At 38.6% G+C, this 14,282-nt stretch overlaps 1 protein-coding gene across 1 annotated transcript; it reads left to right on the forward strand.

The window, feature by feature from the left end:
* The first annotated feature begins 5,992 nt into the window (after window positions 1-5,992).
* Window positions 5,993-6,946, forward strand: LOC143594932 (uncharacterized). Its single transcript, XM_077074115.1, has 2 exons — window positions 5,993-6,214; window positions 6,275-6,946. Exons 1-2 carry the CDS (start codon window positions 5,993-5,995, stop codon window positions 6,944-6,946), a joined length of 894 nt encoding a protein of 297 aa, XP_076930230.1.
* Window positions 6,947-14,282: the final 7,336 nt, after the last annotated feature.

Genomic DNA, 14,282 nt, shown 5'->3' on the forward strand with positions numbered 1-14,282 from the left:
ACCTCCATCGTTTCTCAAGCTAAAATGTTATCTTTTTGTTCTAAATATTAAATTCCTCTCTCCTTGATTCCCACTCTTCCTGGTCCAAGCGACACCGCTACCGGCCGGAATGGACTCATAGCCTTGTACACATTATTCACAGTTTCCAAGGTAAGTATAATTACCCGCTGCACAACACCTTCACTTCACATCACCTTTATCACCCTCCCCTTTTTTCTCTCACTTTTCCGGCGATCTTTGGTCTTCCACCGCCTTCCTTCTTTGTCGTTAACAGCTAGGTTAGTGTTATACTCTTTCGATCTTCTTGAATCATGAGTCGTGACGGTTTGTACACCATCACCTCCACCGTTTCTCAAGCTAAAATGTTATCTTTTTGTTCTAAATATCAAATTCCTCTCTCCTTGACTCCCATTCTTCCTGGTCCAAGCGACACCGCTACCGGCCGGAATGAACTCATAGCCTTGTACACGAGAAATTTCGATTGTGCGAATGTTCGCTACCCCTTAACAGAGTTTCAACTCGCTTTGCTAAAACACCACAGGCTATGTTTTTCCCAAGTCCAACCCTTGGGTTTTCTAAGAGTGACACATTTTGAGATAGCGTGTAGGGCTATGGGTGGTGTTGCGACGGTTCCTCAATTCCGGCGGTTCTACCGTTTGAAAATATATGGTGACTGGTTCACGTTCGAACGCCGATAGGGGGAAGGTCACTATCCTTGTTACCCTAAGATGCCAACGGGCTTTTATCCCCGTGATTGGAAGGACAGTTTTTTCTTCGTTTCATCATCTTTCGCTATCGGACTGCCTCGCCGTCACTCCATATCTTTTAAAGTTCACGAACTGGTTCCCGTTCTACCCACCAGTCAACACCAATTATACCAAATCTTAATTGAGAATCACACCGATGTCGCGACCTACCCTGAACCCTTGTTGTATCTGACTGGGTTGAGTAAAATGTGGCTAGATCCGTCGACCCGTCCAGCCATATTTTTGGACGATCAAGGTCGGTGGTTCTTTTACCCTATTTTGTCTTTTTCTATATGTCTTTGATGATAATCATCCGTTTTTGTTGTTTGCAGAAATGAGTTTGAAAGAGCTCCTTCAGAAGGGTGCCTTAAAGTCTGCCGAGTTTGTGACACTTCCCGTTCAAAAGAGTGATGCATCAGAACATGCTACTCTTTTGGTTGCCATGTCTCTGGGTTCAAGTGCTCTAAGTTTCCCTGATAGTGTTGATGTTCAAGGGCCTTACAAACATAAGGACCTTACATATGAGATCTTCAATGCTTCTTTCAAAAATCGGTTGGGCAATGCCAAGCGGCCTTGCCTCGGCCAGAAAATACTTTCGGATTCTCCTGCCGTTACTTCTCGCGAAGTGGTGGACGTCAATGTCGGAGCGGTTTCGAAATCTATGGCTCCTCAAGATGTTGGCACCGATTCCCATGGGAAACAGCCAGAAACCCCTCAAGACCCTCCCCAGGTATCATCGGCTCCTCTTGAAGGTGGCAGCCTTCCTCTGGTGTTTTTGTTCCAAGATGGGGTATAATGGCGAATGCTTCTGTTCACACCCCCCCCAACTAGTTCACGAGTTCTTAACTGAGGTAGTTCCTCCAGTCAAAGTTGACTATGCTCATGTTCAAGCTTTGATGGCTGATGGTTTGATTGGTGAATTTGGGACATACTTGTATCGGACCTTGGTTTTAGGGGTCGCACCCGTCAAGCGGTAGATAGAAATGAACCATTCTTTCCACGAGGGTCAAGAGAAAATAGCTGAGTTGAAAATGTCTTTGGAACGGAGTAGCAAAAAGGTCTTGGAGATGATTTGACAGGTTGCTATAGCTGAAGAGAAGAATATGGAGCTTCCCGGCTTGGAAACAGGTATGAAAACCTCCAAGGACCAGATTTCCCATTTGACTGTTGCTAACGACCGGTTGAAAGAGTTGGATGCTCTTCGTTCATTACTTAAAGCTTCTCAAGAGAAGTTGGCTGAGGTAAGTTCTTTATCATGCCCATCTTCTTCTTTCTCTCCCTTATTTTTGTTTTTTGTTTTATTTTATTTTTTTTGTAATGCTCTTTTTATGCCTTTGTAGTTGGAAGCTTCTCCCCCACTAGTCCAGATACATCAGTTGGAGACTTCCCTTACTCAGGAACGAGCCAGATATGAAGATCTTTCCAAGAGTGTTGATGCTACCCGAGAGTAGCAGAATAAAATCATTGAGGAGCTAGGGGCGGAGACAGAACATCTTCGTCAGGAGTTAGCCAAGGTGAAAGGTGAGAAAGAGTGGATCATAACCGATTAAAGCTGATCTATGAGATAGCCCGCTCATGCCGGGAGGTTCTTCAAGCGCAGGAATCTCTGAACCGTGCTGTCTTTGCTTCCAGTTTCCAGCATGGTTTGAAAGCAGGTCATGATTATGGTGTCGATGGAACTCCTTTCTTCGAGATTCCTAATTTCTCTGATACAGTGGAGGCTGAAGCCGAGGAAATGTTTTGCGCCTACAATGTTGGTGTGCCACCTATTGTACTTTATCTCCCTACCACTCCAGGTATATCAGTGGAAGGTATAAAGCCTCGGCCCAAGTGATTGATCCATCGTCTCCATACCCTTGAAAAACTGCATCGTTATTGGGTATTTGGTTTATGTTATCTTTTGTGAACATTAATAATTATGTATTGTGTACTTTATCCAACAGTTGGTTTTTGGCACTTTGTCGGTTGTTCGTATGAACTTCATAGGAACTATGTAACTGTGTTGCCCCTTCGTGGGCTTTGCTTTTGCTAATCATGTGGTAGTTGTTGTTTGTGAACCTCAGAGGTTGTTTGTAAGTTTTGGTGACTTTTTTGTTAACCATTTAGACTATCGGCGAGGTCTTCCTTGTGCGTTTTGTGACACAAAGGTGTGTATGTGATTCCCCTCTTAGGGCCTACTCGTCAGCGAGGCTAGGGGTAACTATAGGTAATTTTTCCCTTTAGTTTAGCAATATGAAGTTACGTGAGCTTTGATTGGTTGCATCATTTTTTTCCCTTGGGGAAAGTCCTTCCTACCCTCCTGGAGAGGATAGGAAGATGATTCTAAAGTTTTTTTTTTCAGTGAGTACTCAACTGCACGATTGGATATGGCACACAATATTTTGTATGATAAACACAAGGTACTTGAATCCTTCTTGTTTTATTAAATCCCCCACGTTACATTTTTTGGATAAACAAAAAGAAACTATTTGAAGCTTGTTATAATGGGTGGTTTTTCTCTCGAAGAGGTTACTTAGTTTCCAAACGATGTTGCCAAAAAAATGGACCCTTTCTGGTCCATAGCATCACTTCTTGCTCCTTCGGGGTGGTTTAGGCATTGTACTTCCTCAGTTGCATGGAGTTCCAAGTTCTTAGCACCTCCTCCCCCGTGGGGTGAGCTAGTTTGTATGGACCTTTTCCTCCAACCCAGACGATTTGATATGGACCTTCCTACCTGGGGCCCAGTTTTCCTTGATCCTTCCGTCTGCTTGCTTCATTTTCCCTGAGGAAAAGATCTCCCATTCGGAACTTAACTTCCCTAACACGGGCGTTGTAGTATTTTTCTATATTTTTCTTGTATTTTACCTCTCTTCGCACTGCCATTTCTCTTATTTCCTCGGCCAGGTTCAGGTTTAGACGGATGTCCTCTTCGTTTTCAGCTTCCGTCCCATACATTCGGTTAGTTGGCAACCCAATCTCAGCCGGGATCATTGCCTTGGTTCCGTATGTCAAACTGAAAGGCGTTTCCCCGTGGCTTGTCTTGGCCATGGTGCGATTGGCCCACAGGACGTGTGGCAATTCTTCAACCCAAGTGTTTCGTTGCCTGCCCAATCTACTCTTTATTCCTTCGACGAAACTTTTGTTCACCCTTTCAACTTGACCGTTTGCCTGAGGATGTGCTACGGAGGTAAATATTTGTTTGATTTCTAGTTGCTGGCACCATTTTCGAAAGGGATTATTTGCGAATTGTTTTCCATTGTCACTAAGGATGGAGTGTGGTAGCCCAAATCGACATACGGTGTTTTCCCACACGATTCGTTTCACTTGCTGCCCCGTGATGGTGGCTAAAGGCTTAACTTCCACCCATTTTAGTGAAGTAATCCACGGCGACCACTAGGAACTTTGAACGTCCAGACCCTTAGGGGAATAAACCTATTATGTCAATCCCCCATTTTTGAAATGGCCAGGAGGAACTGACTTGGATGATGTTGAGCTTGGGTTTTTTGGGAACCGGGGCGTGTATTTGAAATCTATCACACTTTTGTATCTCTTTCACTACACTTAAAAACATAGCGGGCCAATAGTATCCTGCCCTCATAGCCCTTGCCACTACCATCTTAGTTCCCATATGCATTCCACACATCCCTTCATGTATTTCTCGTATGACATAATTGGCTTCGTTGGTGTCTAGACACTTGAGGGATGGTCCCAGATACAATCTTCTATATAAATCCGCGTCTATTACTTCATACTGGAAGGCCCGAACATGGAGCCTACGAGCCTCTTGGGGATCATTGGGTACTACTCCCCTTTTGAAATACTGGAGGAAGGGAGTCATCCAGTTGGCCTCCTAGGCTTCGATCTCTTACACTAAAGCTTCCGTGATAGATGGGGATTTAAGGGTTTCCACTTTAATATCTCTAGCCAAGTGATCAAAGGCTATCGCGGCCAGTTTGCTTAGAGCATCTACCTTCTTGTTACGACTTCGAGGAATATGAATTACCTCCGGATTCTCGAAGCTTTGCAATAGTTCTTGTACTTTTTTCAGATATTCAATCATCCGAGGGTTCTTTGCATCATACTCTCCCTTCACTTGGTTAGCTATTAGGAGGGAGTCAACATGGGCCTTGATCCTTAGGGCTTTAACCTTTTGTGCCATTCATAATCCAGTCAGGAGGGTCTCGTATTCAGCTTCGTTGTTGGTGCTAGGAAAATCTAAACGAACAGTGTAGATCAGCTCCATCCCTCCAGGACTCACAAGTATGAGTCCTGCTCCGCTCCCTTCTTCATAGAGGCCCCATCCGTAGAGAGGTTCCATAGTGATTCCTCCTTGGAAACTTCGATCTATTCCGCTTGATTTTTTAACGTTGACTCTTTCTCTACAGTTTCTTTTTCTTCGACTCCCGACAGGATCTCTGTTTGGAAATCAGCCAATACTTATCCCTTGAGCGCGGCCCAGGGTTTATATTCAACTGTATGATCCCCCAATAGATTGTCCATTTAGCCCGCCCCCTGGACACTTCAGGCTTCATAAGGACTTGTCGTAGAGGGAGATCAGATAGCACCCGGATTACATGAGCTTGGAAGTAACGCCTCAACTTTCGAGCAGTGTATACCAACGATAAAACCATATTTTCTATCAGGGAGTAACTTTCTTCTGGACCCTCTAGAGTCCAACTGATGAAATATATAGGCAACTGAGCTCCTCCCCTTTTCACCATGAAGACTGAACCGATGGTTCAGTCAGTATGGGAGAGGTATGAAATTCGTGTTTCTCCTGAAAACGGAGACACAATTGTAGGGGGTTCCCTAGATGTGATTTTAGGTCCCGGAAAGCTGTGTCTGCTTTCCTGTCCCAGCAAAACTTATTCTTATTTATTCTCCTTCTTAGTACAGCCATGAAAGGGAGTGTTCGGTCAACTATCTTGGAAAGGAACCGATTCAAAGCTACTAACCTCCAATTCAGGCTTTGGACTTCTTTGAGACTTCGCGGGGGTTGCATGTGTAGTAACACTTCCACCTTTTCAGGACTGGCTTTAAATCCTTATCATATGGGATGAGGCACCATTACAACACAGGTACGCATTTGAAGCTGTTGGCCGAACTTTTCAAGACATTTGTGGACATAACATATATGATGCGAACCGTCGAGTTTTTGGGGGAAAATGTGTAGTTCTTGGAGGTGATTTCCGCCAGATTCTACCTATAATCCCGCATGCTCCACGTAGTGATATTGTTGCTTCAGTGGTAAATAAGTTGTCAACTATATGGGTGCGTGTAAGGTGTTTTCTTTAACAACTATTATGTGCCTGCATAGCCCAGGTGTTAGTGGTCAGGCTCTAATACAACAACAAAATTTCAACAAGTGGATTTTATACATGAGGGCTGGTCATCTTCCTACTGTTTTATTAGATGGCGAAGATGAGGCCACTTGGATCAGAATTCCTCGTGATCGTTTGCTCAATGTTTCAGATGATCCTATTGAAGCAGTAGTGTCTAACACTTTCCCTGATATAACACATAGATACAATGATATTCACTACCTATAGGAGCGTTGTATTTTGTCCTCGACTAATGATGAGGTTGATAAGATTAATCTACATGTTCTTAATAAGTTGCCTGGTGATACTCACGACTTGTTAAGTGCTGATGCCATTTGTCGAGGCACGAATAACTTTGACGAAATGCAGTCTATGTATCCTACTAAGTTTCTTAACACACTACAGTTTTCTGGTATTCCAAACCATATACTACAGTTAAAGGTTGGTGCACCAATCCTCTTGCTACGTAATACTAATTTGAAAAAAGGATTGTGCAATGGGACCAGGTTAGTGGTTACCCAAATAAGTCGTCGTGTTCTTGAGGCTGTTATTATTACTGGAACGCATGCTGGAGAAAAAACTTTAATAGGAAGAATTGATATGACTCCAACCGACACATGTTGGCCTTTTCATATGAGGAGAAGACAGTTTCCTGTTAAGGTTTGCTTTGCTATGACTATCAATAAAAGTCAAGGGCAAACATTCAATCATGTTTGTGCTTACTTGGAAATGCCTGTCTTTACACAACGTGGCCAACTTTATGTGGCGGCTTCTCGTGTTACATCTCGTGATGGATTGCGGTTTTATATTAATAATAATGAGAAGTGTCCTAACAATCTAACAAGGAATGTTGTTTATAAAGAAGTATTCTATAACTTGCCTCTCATGTCAAGAGATTAGCTGGTGTGCCCATGGTTTTTATAGAAGTGATGCAAAACAGAACTCATAATACTTATGTATCTAAAAAAAGGTATTATTATACATCCTATTTGTATAAACAGCTGTATTTAACATTCTTCAAAATCAAGATTAGACCTTGACCCGTTAACATTAGAAACCCACTATATTAAGTTGTGAATTGTATTGTAATCTAATTTTATTTTAAGTTTTATAAATACACATACTCACATAATAAATGTACTTTTTTTTAAAATGATTTTTACTCCTCAGCTGTTATATGTTTAATCTTGTGAAACTGTTTGTTGCCTTCACAGGTTTTAGTTTCACATCATCTACAATGGTGTTTGTTGCCTTCACAGGTTTTAGTTTCACATCATCCACACTGATAAGTGGCAAGTCAATGTAATGGTATCACGTTGTTGGACAACGTACAATCCTACCACAAACCGCGTGTTGTCATTTGATCTCATTCTTTCAAATGAACGTCTAAGCAAACGTTTTCCGTTGCTTCATAAATACTTGAAAACAATGTGTTTTTCTAATACCGCAGGTTGTTCATTTCAGGGATCTTCTATTCATGGAAAAATCCTTTATCATTTGATGCATGTTTTTACTAACCGTTTAGTGAAGGGTTGCGTGTATAAGCTGCATCGGTTTGTTGTTCTTCCATACGAAACGCTCTATCGGCCGTTGCGAAGAGATTTTTTTGTTCAATTTACACGAGCTACATCAGTTACTCCTTCTATGGTGCAAGAATGTTTATTTACACGTTATGTTTTCGAGTTTACTGCATTCAATGTCCTCGCATCACGTGTTAACGATGACACATATCTAACAGGTTTAGCTGGGCTATTTTTCCTTCAGGTTAATTAAATCTTTATATCTAATTATGCTCAAAGAGGGTGTTTGGCTGAGCTTATTTATTTTGCTTTTTGCTTTTTGGAGGGGCAAAATGTCCAAAATACCCCTCCAAAAGCACCTAAAAGCACCAAATTGAAGTTTTTTTGTTTTTTGGAGGGGCATTTTGGACATTTTGCTCATCCAAAAAGCAAAAAGCAAAAAAAATAAGCTCAGCCAAACACCCCCTAATTGCAGATGTTATTGGTGTTCTCCGTCAGTGGGGTCCTGTTGACATTAATTCGCATTCTTATCAGTCATCCAACCGGGAACTAAGAGAAATTGTTATATCTGACGAATTGTAAGTTTTTTCACATTTGTTCACATATATCCCCTGATGTATGTTTGCTCATTTTCTACCCGGTTGCATATTAATAACTAACAGTGGCAAAGATCTTAATGTTTCTCTATTGGGCCAACTCGCGCTTCAGTATAGTGATGAGGACATGAGGCGTATTGCCACTAATACAGTTGTTGTTTTAACCTCTTGCAAGGTTAAGAAGTTTAAAGGTATGTTTATAAAACAAAACAAAAAAACATTCGTTTGTAATGTTTATATATATATACACACACTTCATTTTTCTATATTTTCTATTCTATTAGGTACTCTATCTTTAACGTCTACGGTGGCATCCCAGTTATATGTTAATCCCCCATTGTCAATTTGTGACGTCTACAAGCATATGTATAATTTCTTTATTTCATTAATTCTCTTTTATGAAAAAAAAAGTATTTATGCTGTAATACAACTAATATATATGCCGCCTTTTGAAGCTTGTCGGTGCCCTACTCAAATCAAAACCACAAAAAAAAAAAAAAGACTCGGATGTCAATAGCCTTTTTGATGTTTATAGCTATTTAAAGAAAGGCGTTCCTTAGGTTTTGTCTTTTAAACTATCTTCAAACTATTCCTCTTTGTATCTCATTTATTATATATATTATATTTTTTTTCTTTTTTTTTTCAGGGCACAATGTATAATATCGCTGGAACAATAATCGACATTGATTTTTTTAACGATTGGAAGTATATTAAATGTTCTACATGTCGTAGAAGTGTAGACTTCAATGGTCATGTCTATTTTTGTCAAGGCTGTAACAAAAATGTTACTAATCCACGCATTGCGTAAGTTTTCATACATTATTGTCCTTTACTATTATTCTTTTCCCCTAACAATAATTTTTGGACAGTTACAAATTAGCTGTCATCATGCGTGATAAAGATGAAGAGATGACAGTGTGTTCTTTTCGGCGATGCTGCCATTGCTCTTCTTAATATAAGTGCTGAGGAGTTGCAAAAACAGAGTTTATCAAAGGTTTACAACTAAATCAATCTTCTTAATTTTATATGTATTTAAATCTATATATATATATATATATATATATATATAGTTGGTATCATTTAATAACTCTAAAAAAATTAAGAACTCTCAGGAACTCTAAACAACCAAACGTTTTTTTAATATTTTTTATGTATTAACATTATTTAATAGTAGTTTTATCATATTTTATATAAAAAGTTTTGATTACATATGTTAATCAAAAGTTTACATATGTGTAAAATTTATAAGTAACAAATTTGCATAGGTGTAAAAAAAGCATAGATATGTATATAAACTAATTTTTAAAATTGTAATTGCAAATATAGATATAGAAAAATGATAAAACTGCACTTAATTAACATTGACATACAAAAATTTTTATAAAAAATGTTAATTTTCAAGGGTTCCTTCAAGTTCTTAAATAATTAAACAGTTCTATAATGATACTCATCCTATATATATATATATATATATCCAGCTATGTGTGTATGTGTTTGTTTTTAACATAAGTATACATTCTTTGTCGGGTTTGTTTTTTATGTTTCTTCAATATGTATTTATATTCTCACCCATGTATTTCTACATACTAATGTTGTCCTTTTTGTACAGGGTGTTGATGACCCTTCTTGGGCTAAAAGTTATTTGCTTGAAAGTTTACTTTGTTCAAGTGTCATATTAAGGATTAAATTTGATGGTCATAATTTCGCACCTCAATATTCTCGTCGGTTTACAGTGTCAAAATACATTGGTGATCATATGCCCTTGGTACCGGAAGATAGCATTACCTCTGTCGTTGCTACAAGTACGCATCCCCAAGATGATGGTTCAGAAGATGTTGAAGATGAACACGCCGAGTTTCTTGCAAAGATTACACCTTATGAATTAGAATTGGCAGACGAACTGTTATGGGGGGCACATATTCCATTAGTCTCATCTATTACGACCACTTCATCGGTATATTCACGTTAGATTTTGTCTTCATGTTGTATCATGTATTGTTTTGTCACACCCCCGTCTAGGGCCTAGGAGTGCGACCCATAAGTTGGTATCGTGTTTGTAAATAAATCAGAGTTACGTTTATTTGCGGAAGACTTATAAAACTTCAAGGATCAAAAGTGTAATTTATATATACATTCAAAAGACGGGATTATAAAACACCCGTTTTAAGTTATTACAAAATATTTATGTGTTTATAAATTTACAAACCATCATATTAAGTTATTACAAAACAATCCGAGCCATCGGATATTTATAGCACTTCGACACTTCCAAGCGCTAATCTTGTTCACCTACAAAAATATAATAAAATACATCAGCAACGAATGCTGGTGAACACGCTGACGCAAAATAACTTCTTTTACTTTATTACCCCTCGAGACTACGTCTGCCTCGGCCCAACGTGGCTTAGGAATAACAAAGTCAAACAACACATTATAAACTAGAGCCTCTACGCTAGGTCACCTCAGCAAACACCGCAGCGTTCGACTTAGTTAAGTACCCGTAAATATACACATACGGTCGTACTCCCTGTAGGAGAGCATCCTACGACCAAGGGTGGTGCGATCATGTACATCGCATAGTACCACCTATGTAAGGATCCAGACATATGTATACCACAGTCTGAGGGCTAGGTTTATACCCATAGTTATAACGGTTTTAGGAACACATAGTTCCTTGTAAACAATTTCATATAACAAGTTTGACTCATTTTGAAAACAAGTTTAAAAGTTTGGGGGCGTATTCACCTTATCTCTTTAGGATCGGCTTCACTCACCGTCCAAGGGTCTTTCCCTTTTCTTTATCTCGAACCTATAGTTACGAGTATAAATATTTGTTAGTCGGATACACGATCCGGCTTAAGACCTTTAGTCTTATATCTCAATCCTCGATTGAACCTTTAGTTCAATTCTTGTTTACTTGAAAACCTCTTGTTTAAAAGTATATTATAAACCTTTAGTTTATATTCAAAACCCGACGTTTCTTCTTCTCCAAGAAACGTAATCTTTTCTTTTATTATTTAAGAATACTCTTTATTCATTAAATAATATTTTCATAACAAAGAATATGTACATATATACTTACACACATATATATGTTTATCTTAACATATCATTTCTTTATTCTTTTCTTTGTTATGTTTGCATTTCTTTTCTTTTATCGAGGTATCGAGTATATCCTCGACTTTAGGCCTAAGCCTTGAATATAATATTATATTATATTAAATTCATTATGACGCCTAACCTTAGTGGCGTACCGGAATCCTATGGACTTGAGCAGCACTCCGACGCCGCTTTATTTCTCAATCGTCAAACAAGTACACCAAACTTCAATACTCGTTGACACTCTTATCGAGACTCATTGCCATTTCAACAACACCTACTTGGTATGTGGGTGGAGGGTGGCACAACTTCTTTAAGGAAACGTCAGTATACAATTGAAGGTTCGGGACACGCTTAACGAGGAAATATGGCACGTTTATCGAGGTAAATCGAATATACGATCGATTGTGATATTGTAGAGAGATGTTAGAGAGAGGTAATAGAGCTGAGTTGTGGGATGCCAAGAATGAAACCCGGACCTTGTGTTGGAATATCGTATGCCCGAGACACATAATTAAGTTAATGTGGCTAGTTATGTTTGATCCAAGTCGGGTCATACCCAATAACGAGTTAGACACACACCAATTATGTATTTGTTAAGATAAGATCTTTAAGACAAATACAGAACACGACACATTCAGAAAAACGGGTTTCTGAATAATTACTTGAAAGTATTAAATAATTAATTGGTTAATTTATTTATTTAAATAATTGGAATGATTATTTAACTATGTATTCTTTTATAAAATGGTTTATAAAAGATGGGGTGTTTATATATTTTATAAAGTATAAAATATATAACATAAAAAAAAAAAATAAATAAATAAATAAAATATGTTGGGGCCGATTTTGGGTGGGCCCCACACCCCACTCACTTGGTCAAAATTGTCAACATGCAAACATAGATGGAGTATGGACTTGTATAAACATCTAATCAAGAGTGTGCATGTAAATATAATGATCAATACTTACAACACTTTCAAGTAACCTTTCAAAAAAAAAAAAAACACACCCTTTCTTTCTTTTCTCTCTAGCTCACGGCCAAAGAAGGGAAAGTTCGGGTCTCGGGTTTTTCGTGTTCAAGCTTCCTAGCATAGCTCGGTGCGTGTTGGAGGCTCGGGGTATATTCCGTTTGAGGGTTTTCCTTTGAAAGTCTTGCATTCACATCATCATCTTCTTCAACCATCCACCAAACTCTTAAAGGGTTAAGATTGTAAGTGTTTACATACTTTGATAGTTTAGTTATTCCCGTATCATTTGATCCTAGCTTCGGGTTTCTAGTAAATAGATTATTGGTAATCTTGCAATGAATAAACTAGGTTGTTCATATGGTTAGTTTGTCTATCACGTTTCCGCATTAATTATAACTAGTTAAACGGTTAACTAAGTTTGTAAATTCCATAGAAACCCAACAAATGGCATCAAGAGCCGGGATACGGGATACTAAGCTTCGGGTTCTCGGTTTTTATTTTCCCCTTGAAAGATTTTATACAAAAATTAACATGCATGATATTTTTGTATTTAATCTTGCTATCGTTTTTGGCTAAGTTCAAAAAAAAAAAAAAATATAAAAACCGGGCTAATGGGCCGAAGCCCATTTCGGGTGAAATTTGGGCCGAAGCCCATTTTTGTTATTGGGCCGGGCCCATAAGTTTTATTTGGGCCGAGCCCATGTAAGTCATTTGGGCCGAGCCCATGTAATTTTGTTTGGGCCGAGCCCAAGCAGTTTTTTAATTGGGCCGAGGCCCATAATCTTGTTATTGGGTCGAGCCCAAATGGGTTGGGCTAGGCCCGATAAAGGCAAGGGGTTTTGGAACGGGTTCCTATGACATATCGGGTTATGTTTGTAAGTACTAGACCGAGCCGTAGACCAAATGGATGTTTTGTTTGTGATTGATGGTTGTGATTGTAATTTATTATTCAAAGTATCGGTTTGTAATAATTAATTAGGGGCTATTTTGTAATTATTTATTCATATGGGCATGTAATAAATAGGTAATTTGTAATATCTTTATTTTATAGAAAAAAATGTATTAGGACATTTAATTTTGTAAAATTAAAGAAGATTGCAAAGTTGGAAGTTTGGGCCTAATTGGGCCGGGTATGGTCATAATGGGTTTCACAAGCCCATTAAGGGATTCAAGCCCAAAAGGACCTAAGCCCACCAATTGAGCCCAAGTGGAAGCTTATGGAAGCTAAGGCCCAAGTTCAAGCCCAATGGATCACAACAAGGTTGAAGAAGATGCTCGAAGCATTTGGATGCGGGATCGAGTGGGAGCTACAACATCCATGTGTCATGTGTCCCTTAGGATTGGACCTAAGACACACACTTGTTTCGGCTAACAAGTGTGGTCTAACTTAGTGGCTCGTGTCTAGTATATATTGTGTGTATGCTTGTTGATTGATTGTTTGATTGTGTGGTTGTTAGATATTAGGATATCAACTCCGTCACATAGAATTAATTAACAAAGCATAAAACGGGTTCTAATAATTATCGGTAATTACGTGACACGTAGTTTAATAAAATGGAATTATTAACTAGCCGTCTCACGCCCATAATAAAAATGGTTTTATTATAAATTAGTTTTGAAAATGGTTTCAAAATCATGTTTCTAAATGCATGTTAGAACATGATTTAAAGTTTTATATCTAGAATTATTAAAACTAAAAATCCCTTTAAAATTAAGGATAATAAGTTAAACACCATCCTTTTGTATAACACTTAACATATTAGTAAGCTCTTAGTGGAAAAAAGGTCACCTAACCGCATAGAGTAAATTAACATGTTAAGGTAATATTGGCATATAAATGGGAAAAAGGTCACCTAACCATTTGTATGTTAATATTACAAGTTGATACAAGTAGGACGACTTAAATTAGAACCATGTGAAGAGGGTCACCCAAGCATGGGGTCTAATGGGTGTTGATGGGATAAACATGCCAACACGAAATATGATTTCGAACCGGTCCCATAAATTCTAGAAGTTGCAAAAGGGTTTGCAATTGTTATGAATAACTACC

The sequence above is a fragment of the Bidens hawaiensis genome, unplaced genomic scaffold, assembly GCF_021521415.1.
Source record: "Bidens hawaiensis isolate Kalapana, Puna unplaced genomic scaffold, B.hawaiensis_p1.1 tig00001717_1, whole genome shotgun sequence".
Taxonomy (NCBI): domain Eukaryota; kingdom Viridiplantae; phylum Streptophyta; class Magnoliopsida; order Asterales; family Asteraceae; genus Bidens; species Bidens hawaiensis.